This window comes from Callospermophilus lateralis, chromosome 3 (genome assembly GCF_048772815.1).
Source record: "Callospermophilus lateralis isolate mCalLat2 chromosome 3, mCalLat2.hap1, whole genome shotgun sequence".
In the NCBI taxonomy this organism is placed as follows: domain Eukaryota; kingdom Metazoa; phylum Chordata; class Mammalia; order Rodentia; family Sciuridae; genus Callospermophilus; species Callospermophilus lateralis.
This window is the reverse complement of record NC_135307.1, coordinates 100,496,199-100,512,714: the sequence shown is the minus strand read 5'-3', so window position 1 is coordinate 100,512,714 and position 16,516 is coordinate 100,496,199. Positions and strand designations below refer to the sequence as shown.

At 37.1% G+C, this 16,516-nt stretch overlaps 1 protein-coding gene across 2 annotated transcripts in view; it reads left to right on the top strand.

Moving 5' to 3' along the window:
- The window catches only part of Pygo1 (pygopus family PHD finger 1), a 31,586-nt gene extending 30,336 nt beyond the window's left edge, over window positions 1-1,250 (top strand). For both annotated transcript variants that reach the window (XM_076850810.2, XM_076850809.2), the window contains exon 3: window positions 45-1,250. In XM_076850810.2, coding sequence (XP_076706925.1) covers window positions 45-1,169 — 1,125 coding nt within the window. In that variant the 3' untranslated portion in view covers window positions 1,170-1,250. The remainder of the gene's footprint in view (window positions 1-44) is intronic.
- Window positions 1,251-16,516: the final 15,266 nt, after the last annotated feature.

Sequence of the window (16,516 nt, the reverse complement as noted above, 5' to 3'; positions counted from 1 at the left end):
TGACTTCTTTAGTTAAGAACATGAACTTTACATTTTCTTTTCAGGGACCTTCTTTTCCTCCATTATCTGAGTATGCTCCACCACCGAATCCAAACTCTGACCATCTAGTGGCTGCTAATCCATTTGATGACAACTATAATACTATTTCCTATAAACCACTACCTTCATCAAATCCATATCTTGGCCCTGGTTATCCTGGCTTTGGAGGCTATAGCACATTCAGAATGCCACCTCACGTTCCCCCAAGAATGTCTTCCCCATATTGTGGACCTTATTCGCTCAGGAATCAGCCACACCCATTTCCTCAGAATCCTTTGGGCATGGGTTTTAATCGACCTCATGCTTTTAACTTTGGGCCACATGATAATTCAAGTTTTGGAAATCCATCTTATAATAATGTACTAAATCAAAACATTAACATGCCTAATCAACATTTTAGACAAAATCCTGCTGAAAACTTTAATCAGATTCCTCCACAGAATACTAGCCAAGTATCTAACCCTGATTTGGCATCTAATTTTGTCCCTGGAAATAATTCAAGTTTTACTTCTCCATTAGAATCTAATCATTCTTTTATTCCACCTCCAAACACTTTTGGTCAAGCAAAAGCACCACCTCCGAAACAAGACTTTAGTCAGGGAGCAACTAAAAACACTAATCAAAATTCATCTGCTCATCCACCTCACTTAAATATGGAGGATACAGTGAATCAGAGCAATATTGAATTAAAAAATGTTAATCGAAACAATGCAGTAAATCAAGAGAATAGTCGTTCAAGTAGCACTGAAGCTACAAACAACAGCCATGCAAATGGGACACAGAACAAGCCACGACAACCTAGAGGTGCAACAGATGCCTGCACCACTGAAAAAAGCAATAAATCATCTCTCCACCCAAGCCGTCATGGCCATTCATCTTCTGACCCAGTGTATCCTTGTGGAATTTGTACAAATGAAGTGAATGATGATCAGGATGCCATCTTATGTGAGGCCTCTTGTCAGAAATGGTTTCACCGGATCTGTACTGGAATGACTGAAACAGCTTATGGCCTACTAACAGCAGAAGCATCAGCAGTATGGGGCTGTGATACCTGTATGGCTGATAAAGATGTCCAATTAATGCGCACTAGAGAAACTTTTGGTCCACCTGCAGTGGGCAGTGATGCTTAATCACAAACATTAACTAAAGTGGGGTTTTCCCTCTGTATTACAGAGGTTTGGTGACACAGGATTTTAATGTTTTACATTATTTTTTTAAATACACACAGAAAACATTTACCTTTTAGTTTTTATTAATATTTCACTTCATTACTAGTGCAACTTTGTAAGTCTTTGTTTGCTCTCTTAAATGAGGATAATGTATGTGGGGTACTTTAGAAACAAATAAATGTTAGTAGTTATTTATCATAAACATAAAAGCCTCTTGAAGCTTCAAAATAATATAACAAATCTAGGCAAGTTTTAACTTTTAAAATGTGTATTTCAGTGGTGAATTTTGGCTGTATCACATTAAACATTTAATTAAAAAGTTTCTGAAGGATCCATTTAAATATTTCCAAACATAATATGTGGAGGTATAACATGGGGGAAAGCATACATTTTAATGGATTTATCTTAAATAAGAAGAGTATGACACCAGATTCCTCCTCTACTAGGCTCTTTGAAATAAGTGAATTTCATACTTTAAAATTAGTCTTTCCAGGATATGTATACAGATATGAGACAGAGACAGATTTTAGCATATAGATTCTCAGCATTTGTTTATTAACTTGTGGATTGTATCACATGAAATTGCTAATATTAGATCAGTTGAAAATTGACTGCACTTAGTAAAGTTGTCATAAAGTATGTTTCCAGTATTACTATTTAGAATTATGATAGTATTTTGGTCTTAATTTTCTTTGGTTATTGAGTTGTTTTGTTATTGTTGTCCAGAGAAATAAATGATATGGTGTCCTCCAAAGAATTGTGAACACTTTCTTTTTTATGATTTTAAACTTGGACATATTGCAAATGAAGAAGGTAGAAACACCGGTTTGGCTTTAGAGGACTCTGCTGGCAAAAGAACTAACTACTTAGTTTGAAAATTCTTGTTCTGGGGATCTGAATTTCCAATATGTACCTCAGGGAAGATCAAAATCCATTTAAATAAAGACCAATTAAGAGCTTAGGTGAAAGCCAACTTACAAACAATCAGTAATTTGAGGCCTTGCTGAAGGCTAAGGAGTTTTTGCTGTGACTGGATAATGTGTAAAAATGGAACCCAGAGTACACTCTAAAGAGAGAAAGAACAGTTACAGTTGAAGGTATGCTCACTCAGACTCAAATAGAAAACAAAACATGTTGAGAGCAGATCATAACTGGTGAACAAATGAATAAATAAGTAAATAAAAAGATACAGTATGACAATTGATAGTAATTTATACAATGATTGAATGTTGATGAAACTCTAATAATTCACCACCATTATCACTGCAACCAAAAAAGTTTGGAAGACAATGGTGATCCTTGAAGGAGATAATTACTACAATTTGAACCTGGGGAAGCAATGACAGCAGCAGCATGTTGCCAAGAAATCTGAATTATGTATAAAAATTTCGATTTAACAACATCCTTTGGTTAACAAACATAAACCCTCATTTCTACATGACAGGACTTTACAATTCGCAAGTCACTAAAGCAAAGTTAATTGACTTGGGTGGTGAAATTTTGTCATTATTTATCATAGTTCCTGGACCTTCAATGGATTACCATCTTTTTCATCATTTGGAGCTTTTTCTAAGAAACAACATGTTCCCCAACTGAGAATCAGTAACTAGAGTATTTGAACAATATATACATCCTAAGAAAATGATGAATTCTATAAAAATGGAGAAAACTAATGCTAATGCTTCTGATACATATCTTAATGGAATAAAACGTACTTTTAAAAATAGTGTTTTAATTTTGACCCACAAAACAGCAATTTCATATGGTACAGGTAATAGTTTTCTCCTTCTACCCTCAACTAGTTAGAGGTGAGTACAAAATATTTTCAGAGTTGTATATCTTCACAATTTTAGGAAATGAAATGAAATGAGATAAACTCTAACGCTAGGTGTTCTTTTGTGTGAAAACTTTACCAATTGAAGCAGGTCAAAATGCATTGTTTTGGGCTGACTTTGGCATTTTGATGATGTTCAGTACATACCTGAAGATTCCATTTTGCTTACTTTGTAGTTTTGTTAAAGAGAGATAATTTTCTAAACATTGAAGGACCTAGTTTTGTTTTTCCTGAAATTTTCTTGAGTCATGATTTTTAAGAAATGATAGAGTACATGCTATATCACCACTTCTAGCATCAGATCATGACTTTTTTTGACTGAGTTGAATTAGATAGATATTTTTAATGGAACCTTCCAATGCCCTCAGGATTTAACACTTGATGTGGCAGTGTGTACTTGAGTTGTGCTCATTGCTAAATTTTTTTAAAAATATTTTTTTAGTTGTAGATGGACACAATACCTTTACTTTATTTAGGCGCTAGGCTAGTGCTCTACCACTGAGCCCCTCATTGCTAAAATTGAGTATGCAGTTTCTTAAAACCTTCATTGCTTACACTTTAAGTAGTTACCTGTTTTTGTAAAAATGAAATAACCTCTCCCAGGCTAATCTAAAATATTTATGAGGTATTTCTTTCATTTTCTAAGTGGTTTTTAAAAAACCATATAAACAAATAAATTTTTATTCAAGTGTTTAGGTTTTCAAAACACCTTACTCTAAGAATCTAATGGTTCTAAAGGAAAACCTATGATTGATACTGACATAAATCAACCAAACTATAATCATTGCTGATGAATATTTTCATGTGTTTGAATTAATTTTTTTACTAATTCTACATTTGTCTCTACAACACTCTAAAATTATATAGATGGTAGGTGCTTTTGGGTAGGAAAAATGATGAATTATGAGAATGGCCAGAAAATTTGTCCAATTTGTCACAAAAAGTCCGTTAAACAAATTGATACTATTTTCTTAGGAAAATTGTTGAGCTTCTCTCAACTACAGAAATATGCAGTGATGGATATAGGTGGTGGAATTGTAGCTTTTGAGGTATTATCCATTTCCTTCCCTGAAAAGCCTCATCTCATGCACACATATACAAGGACACACAACCAAGTAGGATTAGAATTTCTCCTACATTCTCAAGTTTCACTAAAGTTCAAAATGGCTAAATATTAGCATCTAGGCTCACTCACCAATGCCAAGTTACTAATGAACAGTTTCCAAGCATCAGTTTCTTTCTTAGGACTTGCTTTGCTCATTCATGATTCCTGGTCAACTTGCTTCTAGATGTTACTGGACACGCTAATACTGAAACAGCTTAGTTTATAATAGAAAATTAATTGTTCTTCAGATAGAGTGCTTAGAATTAGATTTGTGATCAGTGATTTCCTTTTGAGTAAAATGCTTTAGAGTACTGCTATTATGATTCTTGTTACCCGAATTAGAAGGTTATATACATGAAACTGAAGATTTTCTTGTACTAGTTCTTAGTCTTCATAGATAAGCACAATGTAAATCAGGTTTTTTGGTAGGTCTCCCCCCACCCCCCCGCCCAGACTCCCAGTTCTGCTTAGTGGCAGAAAAAACCTCTTTAAGAGTATGGGTCACCATGAAATCTGCTGGCTTTAATCATCCACATAAAATCAGTACCAAGAGTTTTCATCTAACATGCTTTCAAACTTTTGTGTCTTGAACAAATTAGAATGCTAGTATTTATTATCCAGCATACTAATTGTATTTAATAGTAAGAAAACATAAGCGATGATTTTTTAAAAGGGAGTTAGAAAGTATTTGGATTTCTTTTGCAATGTACAGAGTTTTCATATGCATGAGCATTTGTGCTATTTTAGACTTTTTTTTTTTTTAATTAAAAAAGTTGAAAAGCATCCAGGCTCCCAAAGTTCATTTGTAAATAGTGGCTTGGAACTCTATATAAAATGATTAGATTCCTAGGGAAGCTCATAAAGGTGTATTTAAACCATAATGTAGTTAACTGCTGTTATACTGAGATTTCAGTTTTCTTAAGGAAACCAGTCAATGTAAGAGAAAAAAACAGAGATCTTTCCTTTTTTCTGTGTTGAGGAAGGTTAAGTTCTGTCCCGTGAGTTGTTTCCCAGTGGCTCTTTTACGGTTTTAAACTCTCTGGTGTAATGCTGCACAAACAAGCTTGTCTTTCCCCCTCCTGGATGCTCTGTCTCTCAAATTTTCCCATCTTTCCTCTAATTAGAAATTATGTTTGTGTGGTTATCTGTTGGCTAGATTTAAGAGAAAAGCATTTTTCTGCTCATATGAGTAAAGATAATGGAGAAAGTTACTTAATTTTTAAAAAAACAAATCTTCAAAATGAATCTTTAATATTACCATTTGAGACTGTATGACCACATTTCAGGCATCAGGGAAAACAGTATTTTTAGCAAATTAACTGGTATTGTCTTAAGACTATTTCTAATTTCTTTAGGTTGTTTTGCCTTTTCATAACTTGCTGTCCTCTAATTCTGAACTCAAAAGATTTCCTCATTTTCAAATCTGAGAAACTTTCCCTTTCTTTTTCATTTATCCAGTAGAGCAGTATAAAAGTCACTACTGCGTTTTCGAGCTCTTGGTAGAGAGAGGTTTGCAGGCATCTCTGGAGTGAGCAGGCTAGGGATAACAGTAACATCTTCCAAGACAAGTGGTTAAAGGGAAATGAAGGGAAGAAAATGGCCAGGTGTGTGCCAGGCATTAACATATCACAAACTGCCTGTGCTTATTAAAAACTTTAAATGAAATCCAATGGATAAGATTCATCTTTGTCATATTTTATCAATAATACATTTACTTGCAATTATATTAAAACTTACTCTAAATATTGGTACCTTTCTTATTCTGTAGATAATATAGATGATGTTGCTTGTTAGTTAAAATGTTATCTTTTATAAAAGAAAGTCCTGCTTCTTATCATGATGTATGTGACTTAAATGATTGTTTCATATTAAAACTATTTCTTCCTTATGTACTGTTTACATATACCTCTTTTTGGGATATTAGTTCAGTACTTTTATACAAATCTGAATGTGTTCCACATTGGTGACATGTATTTTTGCAGTAATTTTTGTTTTGTTCTTAGAGCATGTCTAAAGTAATACATGCACTAGTGCTGTGGTCTGTGACAAAATTACTGTAATTCAAATTGGAAAACAAAATGTTTCCAGACTTTGTCCAACATTTATTCCTATGGCAAAGGAAATTACTATGTAATACTAATTACTTCTTATGCTGGTATGTTTTAAGCTACTCTATGAAGTATGTGAAACATCAATATTTATGGATTAGTAGATGGTCTGATGTCTTTGAAATGTGAGAGAGGAGTAAAATTGGTGTTAGCAATTTATGATACTCATAAAACACTAAAATTTGTACAAAATTTTAAATTTGATCTTCTATAGATAGGTATGATTTACCAAGAAATTAACTGACAGTGCTTATTAGTATTCTTTTAGCCCATGCTACTAAAATTATACCATAGACATTGAACTTAAGCAAATATCTCCCAACCAAAAGTAGTATCATTCTCTCCACCATGACCAAAATAAGTAGTAATACTAATCTTCACTTATTAAGAAGTGATTAAGATACCATAAAACTCCTCTACTTTACATGGAATTTGTACTGTTGATACAAAGACTTGAATGCAGTTTACTTTGTATTATCTAATGGGAAGACTTGTTAATAAAAGTCATAATCAAGATTTAAAGAAAAATGTTTAATTTTGAAGGCAAATTTAAAACATTTTTAAATTTTAGAGGCATTTATTTAAGAAAATTAGTTTTAAATCATTCTTATTTTGTCATAAAAAACAACCAAAAGAATTGTAATAGATGATACTTGGCCAGTGCACGTTTGTATATTTGAAATCACATGCTTGAAAGGAAAAAACCCTGCTCCTGAGTGCTTAAACTGCATATCTTTTAAAAGTGTTAAAGATATTAGACTTTTATCAATTCAAACTGTCCTGAATGAATGTTTTACTACACCAGTAAGTATGTTAGAAAATAAATGTATACCTATATTATGTTAATAACATTTCTGTACAGCATCATATTTGGCATGGTAGTTGTGGTATGTTTTGTACTTTTGATTGTCAACTTTTGATAGGATTAATATAGCAATAAATCTGACTTAGTCTTAATATTTTTTTAAAATGCCAGTTAACATACTGTGTCATAATCTCATTATATTTTACTTGAGTGCCCATATTTTCATAGGTCTATTTTTTGTGTTAAAAATTTTAATATTACATGTTAGGGGTTGTGTGTGTGTGTGTGTGTGTGTGTGTGTGTGTGTCTAATACTTTTACATACAATCTTTTAGAACTGGGTGTTTCTGTTTTAATTATAGAGATTTAAAGAAGTATTAGTATTAAATGATCATGAACTGTTTTGTGGCAAAGTTTAAGTATGAGATTACTAGATCACTCCAAATTCCTTATTATCCTTATGTGATATATATATATATATATATATATATATATATATATATATTACAATTTTCAAAGAAATAAAATTGTCTTGGTAACTGATAGATTATAGTAAATCTTGGGGTAATTTGTTTAAAGGCTTCCAAGTGTTAATTACATTCTCTGTTCTAAATACTTTTAAACAATTACTATAAATAGTAGTAAGCCAGTTCTACTTTTCTTTTTGATATGTTTAACTCTTACAGTTTCTTCCTTCTGATCCTTTTCCCTTCTTCCTTAAACACCATGCTAGAATTTAAAACTGGATTTTACTTTGCCTTCCACTTTTCAGTTTTTTAGTCTAAAGTAATAAAACAAATAAAGGTTCCACTGTCAAAGACAGTCCATGTTATTGTTGGCCATTCTTTTCAGGGATAATGCTAATGTCATTTGTGCATTGTACAAAGAATGTCAGTATATAGACCTATTATTGGTAGAAATGATGTATAGCAGGCTTTCTTGAATAATGTGTATGGTAAGTTTGTTTCCTATAGTGTTATTATGCTGAAGATTCTTTTAAATAAAGCTAGTTTTTAAAGAGAAAAAGACCTGTTTTAAGTATTTGACTTTCATCTTTCATCAGGACAAATAGGTATGAGCATCTTGGCTTTGGGAGGGATATGTCCAATAAAACGTCAAGTAGGATTAAGGTCATCAATTTACCAGGAAATTAATTTCATACTGAGACCCAGTATTTTTGTCCAGGACTTGTTATATACATTATTTTTCTTGCAGTGGATTATGTACAGAATGATCATAATTCATTTCTAAAAAGTTGGGAATGATCATATGACAAAATGCTGTGGTTATCTTTGAGTAACAGAAGAACAGATGATTTTTCTAATTGTATTAGGGAAGGGGTGTGGGATAGGAAAAGGAAAGGGATAAATCCAAAATAATTTTCATATGTACTTATATGAATATACCATAGTGAATCCCACCATCAGGTACACCCATAAGAATGGGATCTGTTAGCATAATTGCAGCCATCTTCCTTTTCCCCACCCCCACTTTAAGAATACTGTTCCCAAGAAATAGAAACTAGCCCGAGATAAAACCTACTGGTCTGGAGATGTGCTGGTCTCTCCCTGTTCTCTCATTGAGAGATAGATAGGAGACAACTTATTGGACCCTGAGATGGGGATGCACTGGTTTTCCTGTTCTCTCTGTGAGAAGAGAAAGGGACATGTCAGTTTTCCTGTTCCCCTCTGAGAGATAGGAAAGCTGCCTGTCTGTTCCCAAGAAATAATCTTGCCTTCCACAAGATCTGGGGATGCTTACTATGTCAAGACTATACTTGCCCCTAGCATGAGCCCATGATTCTAGCCTATAAAAGGTAACATTCAAGGTGAGTTGCTGCTGCTCTCCCTCCTTGCTGCTACTGTCCCTCTTTTTGTGCACAGCAGCCTTTTCAGGCTCCTAACAATAAACTCCATTCTTATCCCAGCTGTGTGTGTGATTAGTCCTGTGCCACTTTTCTTTCATTGATGCCATGACTCTATCAGGTTCTCCCATCAGCTTTGCCCCCCACCCCCGGGAGGGATTTGAGCTGCTTTAGGATCCTGGCCTTAGGGCCCAGGACAGTCACCACACACCTTCTTCCATTCACTGAGTGCTCTTCTTCTGCATCCCCACACCAGCTTCTTTGGGGTAAGTGACTTCACCTTTCCCCCCCCTCCTCACAAGTCTACTCTCTAGAGACGGCAGTGACAAGTCTCCTCTTTAGAGGAGACTTAGATCTTGGCCCAACACCAAGATTCTTGACCTTCTCATCCCTTCCCCTTGGCGAGTTCACTCTCGGGTCTTAGTTCTCAGCTCCTCAGCAGAGCTCACAAAAGCCCTGGCCAGGTACTAAGACCTGATGAATGGCAAAACCCAGGATTAGGGAAGTATCGGGAGACTACCCCCTTCTCAGTCCCAGAAAGGCTTCAGCCCTGGACCAGTGATTTGTGTGGTGACGGCCCCCCTTCATTGTTGTCCTCTCTCCTACTCTGGTTTACCCTAGAGCCAGGGATGCCTGCCTCTAGCCACTCCACTATTTCAACTTGCCATGGGGAACTCCCAATCTAAAATCCCATTTGACTCACCTGACTCATCTACCTCCTTGCCCACTTAGCCCCTCTCCGTTTGGCTCCAGATCTGAAGGCCCATCAACTAATTCAACTTTCCACTCAGTCATGCCCTTCTATGACTTGGCCAATGGATCTAGTAGGCCACTAACAGCACCTTTAGTTCCATTATTTTATGGGATCTTCATAACTTTTGCAAGTGCTCAGAAAAATGGAAGGAAATCCCTTATGTGCAGGCTTTCTCCTTTCTGCACTCTAAGCCTTCCCTTTGTTCCTCTTACTCCCCTGCCCAGCTTCTACTTGCCACTAAAACTCTGGATTCCTCCAGAGACTCTACTTCTAGACAAACAAGGGACCTAGAACACTCTTCATTTCTTCTATTGGCATAGTTCATTGTAAATCCCTAGGCAGCAATCTCCCTGGCCAAAGCCACACTGAAGCTAACATTAAAATACAAACAGCAGACTTAACAGGCTTGATAAGAGGCCTCAGACTAAAAAAAAAAAAAAAAAAAAAGTGTCAATTTAACTTTTCTCTCATTGGTGCCGTGACTTGGATAAATTTTAATAATAAACATGTATTCCTTTGGGAAGCAGGAAATACAATTTTAAATAGTAAACAGGAAAAAAGTTATCAGAAAAAATATCAAAGAAATTTGACATGAAGAAATCTGATAGTAAAAAAACAACTAACCAATACCTTTTGAAATTTCAATCCACTCAAGATAAAAATAATAGCCTGAGAAAGAACTTAAGGTAAGTATACTTAGAATTGTGAAAGGTAAACTAAAAAAATAAAAATGAAATTATGAAATCCAAATAACTGGACATTATTCAACATTTATTGTCAAGCTCTGTTCTAGTGCTAAAACTACAGCAGTATATGAGACAAAAAATTAAATAATAAAAAAATTTCATGAGGTTTTTAATTTAGTGATGCAGACAACAAACTATAAAGAAAGGATAAGTACTATGAAGAAATAAAGGTAATGGAATAGGGTGTGTTGGCACAAATGGGCAGGAAGTACAAAGTAATTCATAGTTTTTAATAACTTAAAAAACATTTAGATGAAGAGTTGAAGGAGTAAGGAAGACCATCATAGTGAACTGCAATTAGCATAATTGCAGCAGGTAATATGGTCCTGTGGCGGAATCATGCTTGGCGTATTATAGATTTTTCAGTTCATGTGGTTGGAATGAAGTGAACAGGCGGAGGATTGACAGGAGAAGGAATCAGAAATTTTAGAGTAGGCCAGATAATGTGAGGCTTTATCCACCAATTGTAGAATGGACAAATCTTTGTACATTCATGTAATATAAGAAGAATGAACTGATAAACATTCTGAAAGCATAAGAATGGGCATAGAGTTCAGTTCAGTGGTTGCTAGGAATAGGAACTAAGAGTGGAAGGAGGGGACTCTTTGGGGAAATGGGAATGTCCTGCTGTTCACTTCATCTTGGTTGTGGTTGAGGTTATATGACTCAAAACTCAGAATTATATATCTCAAAAGGGTGATATTTTTTAAGTGTTGGTTATTGAAAATATGTTCTCATGCATGCTAGGCAAGTACTCCACAACTGACCCCAAAAGGGTGGATTTTTACTGCATGTAAATTATACATTAGTAACCTACCTTTAAAAAAAATTGATTAGAGGCCAGGAAACAGAGCTTACTTTCACATATTCCCTATAATAAGGAATGATTTCTTCATTGAAATGCAGCTACATCAGTATTTAAGATGTAAATTTATAGTCTTAAGTGGACTTATGAAAAATGACATATTTTTAAATATATATTTAACTCAAGGAATTGAAAGATATATTAGGCGTTCTAAGGAAAGCAGAATAGAGACAAATATAAAATCAGAAATTAGTGAAATAAAAAGCAAAAGAAAAACTGAAGATCAGCAAAACTAAAGATAATTTTATTAGTCTTTCAAAAGACTCAAAAACAAGCATGCAATAAGGGTGATAGGGAAAGAGATTATACAAATTTAAAATATTAGGAATAAAAATGTGAACATAGTCTTAGAGTAGAAAATGCTATGAACAGTCTTATGTCAGTGGAGACTAAGGCTAGGAGGAAGATTTGAGGAATAGGATATTGGTGTAACCCTAGACACTAATGTGACTAGGTGGTGATCAGTGTTAACATCACCATGCATGGGACCAATCAACATCTTATGCCCCTGAAATGAGTGATTCACTTAGGAAGGCACAATCTCATTTCTGTGATATCCCTGCCAAAAATACATGAATTGCCTCTCATGGTATAGGGAAACACTAGATAGATCCACTTCGGGGGTTGTCTTACAAAAGGTAAGGCCTGTAGTCTCCAGATTGGAGAAAACTGAAGACACATGATAACTAAACACACTGAATGTTCCCAGATGGGTTCTGAAGTAGAAAAAGAGTCATTATGGGTAAAATATAAATGGTGACTGTGGATTGGAGAATAATGTACTAATAAGTCCTTACTTGGAGGATTGTACTGTCAACCTATATAAGAGTTGGGGAAATTACATACTGGAATATTAGGAGTAATATATTTAGGGCCATCATCCTGCAGCTTGCTCTCATGTTCAGAACAAGACTGATGGTATGAGGAGGAGTGTGTGAGTGAGGGAAAAGGATGGCTTAGAGGAAAGGTGCACTCTCCAGTTGTTCTTCAACTCCAGATTCATGCAGCTGAAGTTTTGCTTCTCAGTGAGGTGGGTGACTGAGGGGATTTACTGAAATTTAACATTGGATGTTGAAATATCCAAAGAAACAGATTAAAAAGATTTGTACATAAAATAAGGGATAATATGTCCCAAAAGCTCAAGAGGCTGAGGCAGGAGGATTGTAAATTCAAAGCCAGCTGCTTAATGAAAAAACAGGTCAGATTTAACAACCCCTACTCCTTGATCAAAGAGGTACATAACTAAAAAAGAAATGCAAAGAAGGGTGTATCAGTATAAGCAACAAACATCTATCCTTGCCAACAGTTTTGAATAACTCAGCGGAAACAAACCCTTCATTCCCCCCCCTTTTTTTAAACTTTGTGTGTGTGTGTGTGTGTGTGTGTGTGTGCGTGTGTGTTTTCTCATGGTTCTAATAGGTTCAATTTTGGAGAGGCAAAATTTATTTGGGTTTGCTTTGGTTTGTATTTTCTTTGTTTTTTTCTTACCTTTATTTTTGTTGCTCTTTTTACTCCTCCTTCATTTTCTTCCTCCTCTAATAACCAAATTCTCCTGTTCCCACTTCCTGTCTCTCTTTTTTTATCACTCTCAGTTTTTTTATGTATCCTTCTTTATATTTTATAAGAGGGTCTGGGAAATGATTTGGACACTACAAGTTCATCGGGTAGAGATCTTGCTGCTGACCTACGTACACCAGCAACTCAGCCAAGTGACAGTGAAGACTCCATGCATGAAAGAGTCCTGCTTGAGCTTCAACACATAGAAGAGACAAAACCCCTAAACCAGGCCCAGTTAGGAATAGCAAGAGAGAAACCTCAGGTCCCACTCCTGGAAATTTTAGTCACAACAAAAACAGTAGTTCCAAGGCGGGGGGGGGCGGGGAGAAGGTAACTACACACCAAAGACACTATGCATAAAAGAGGAAAAGGAGTTCATATCAACAGATGTGCAAGCCCAAGCCCTCTAAAAACATGCAGAAACAGGCAAGCCCCCCCACAAATATATATAATTCCTCAACAAAGGAACACACAGATAAGAAAGTGGATGAAATCCTGGAGAAAGACTATAAAAACTGATTGTTAAAATATTCAGTAAAGTAAAAAGAAGATCTATGGAGTGAATGAAATGTACAACTACAGGAGATGAAAGAACATTTCAATAAAGAAATGGTAATTAAAATAAACCAGTTAGAACTAAAAGTTAGAACCAGATTGAAATGAAAGATACAATGAATCAAATAAAAAATTAGAGAGCTGCCACCAGCGCCTGCTAGGTAGACAGACCTGCAACCCAGAGACAGAACAGGCTTAGCGGCCAGCGGAGGGGCAGAGCCGCTGCTCGCGCCTGCAAGGTAGGCGGGCTTGCAACCCACCGGCAGGTCAGGCCCAGCAAACTGCGGAGGGGCACAGCTGCCCCACGCGCCTGCAAGGTAGGTGGAACTGTGACCACCGACAGGACAAGCCCAGCGGCCTGCCAGACACATCGCCCCTGTTGGGGTAGGGGCAGAGCCGCCGCGCGGGCCTGCAAGGTAGGCAGACCTGCGACTCACCAGCAGATCAGGCCCAGCAACCCGCAGAGTGGCAGAGCCAACCCCCGCGCCTGCAAGGTAGGCGCATCTGCCACCCACTGGCAGGTTTGGCCCAGCAACCCTCGGAGGGGCACAGCTGCTCCACGCGCCTGCAAGGTAGGCGCAAGCGTGACCACCGACAAAACAGGCCCAGTGGCCCGCCAGACACATCGCCCCGTTGGGAGAGGGGCAGAGCCGCCGGGCGCCTGCAAGGTAGGCGGACCTGCGACCCACCAGCAGAACAGGCACAGCAATCCGCAGAGCGGCAGAGCCACCCCCCGGCCTACAAGGTAGGCGGACCTGCGACCCACTAGCAGGTCAGGCCCAGCAACCCGCGGAGGGGCACAGCTGCCCCACGCACCTGCAAGGTAGGCGGAACCGTGACCACCGACAGAACAGGCCCAGTGGCCCGCCAGACACATAGCCCCGGTTGGGGGAGGGGCAGAGCTGCCACCAGAGCCTGCTAGGTAGACAGACCTGCAACCGACAGATAGAACAGGCCTAGCGGCCAGCGGAGGGGCAGAGCCGCTGCTCACGCCTGCAAGGTAGGTGGACCTGCAACCCACCGGAAGAACAGGCCCAGCGGCCTGCAGAGGGTCTGAGCCGCTCCCCTCGCCTGCAAGGTAGGCGGACCTGTGACCACCGAAAGAACAGGCCCACCGAAAGAACAGGCCCAGTAGCCAGCCGGCGTGGTAGGCACCTTGCCCCAATTGAAGGAGGGGCAGAACCACCGCCAAAGCCTGCGAGGGAGACTTTGCAACTATACAAGAGCAATATAAATATATAGGGGGAAAAATCAATAACACAACAGTTTCACCAAGCAGAAAGAAACGCGATCAGTATGAAAAGACAAGGAAAGAAAGGACCACAAGCAATGCAGGTCAACTCAACTTTAGAAGAGGTAATATCTGTAGCAGATGGAATGTCAGATAAAGAATTCAGGATATACATGCTTCAGATGATCTGGTGTCTCAAGGAAGACATTAGACAGCAAAATCAGACAATGAAAGAAAACTTCGACAACGAATTACATAAACAAATCCAAGAAGCAAAAGATCAATTATACAGGGAGATAGAGGTTATAAAAAACAAACAAACAGAAATCCTAGAAATGCAGGAAGCAATAAACCAACTTAAAAACTCAATTGAGAATACTACCAGCAGAGTAGAACACTTAGAAGATAGAACATCAGACAATGAAGACAAAGTATTTCAACTGGAGAAGAACATAGACAGCTCAGCAAAACTGTTAAGAAACCATGAGCAGAACATTCAAGAAATATGGAATAACATAAAGAGACCAAACTTAAGAGTCATTGGGATACAGGAAGGTATAGAGGTCCAAACCAAAGGAATGAGCAATCTATTCTATGAAATAATACGAGAAAACTTCCCAGACTTGAAGAATGAGACAGAATCCCAAATCCAAGAAGCCTACAGGACGCCGAATGTACAAAATCATAAGAGATCCACACCTAGACACATTATAATGAAGATGCCAAACATACAGAATAAGGAGAGAATTTTAAAAGCTACAAGAGAAAGGAAGCAGATTACATTTAGGGGTAAACCAATCAGGATAACAGCTGATCTTTCAACACAGACTCTGAAAGCTAGAAGATCCTAGAATAACATATTTCAAACACTGAAAGAAAATGGGTTCCAACCAAGAATTGCGTATCCAGCGAAATTAAGCTTCAGGATGGAAGATGAAATTAAAACCTTCCATGATAAACAAATGTTAAAAGAATTTGCAGCTAGAAAACCATCTCTTCAAAACATCCTCGGCAAAATATTATAGGAAGAGGAAATGGAAAATATCAATGAAAACCAACAGTGGGAGGTAGTACAGTAAAGGGGCGGGGAATAATCAAAGAGGAAAACAAACCATGTTAGTAACATAAATAAACAAATATGGCTGGAAGAACAACCCATATCTCAATAATAACCCTAAATGTTAATGGCTTAAACTCACCAATTAAGAGACACAGGCTAGTAGAATGGATCACAAAACAAGACCCAACAATATGCTGCCTACAGGAGACTCATTTGATAGGAAAAGACATACATAGACTGAAGGTGAAAAGTTGGGAAAAATCATATCACTCATATGGACTTCGGAAACAAGCAGGAGTGTCCATACTCATATCAAATAAAATAGATTTCAAGCCAAAGTTAATCAAAAGGGATAAAGAGGGACACTACATACTGCTCAAGGGAACCATACACCAACAAGACATAACAATCATAAATATATATGCCCCAAACAATGGTGCAGCTATGTTCATCAAACAAACTCTTCTCAAGTTCAAGAGTCTAATAGACCACCATACAATAATCATGGGAGACTTCAACACACCTCTCTCACCACTGGACAGATCTTCCAAACAAAAGTTGAATAAGGAAACTATAGAACTCAATAACATAATTAATAACCTAGACTTAATTGACATATATAGAATATACCACCCAACATCAAGCAGTTACACTTTTTTCTCAGCAGCACATGGATCCTTCTCAAAAATAGATCATATATTATGTCACAGGGCAACTCTTAGACAATATAAAGGAGTAGAGATAATACCATGCATCTTATCTGATCATAATGGAATGAAATTGAAAATCAACGATAAAAGAAGTAAGGAAAAATCATGCATCACT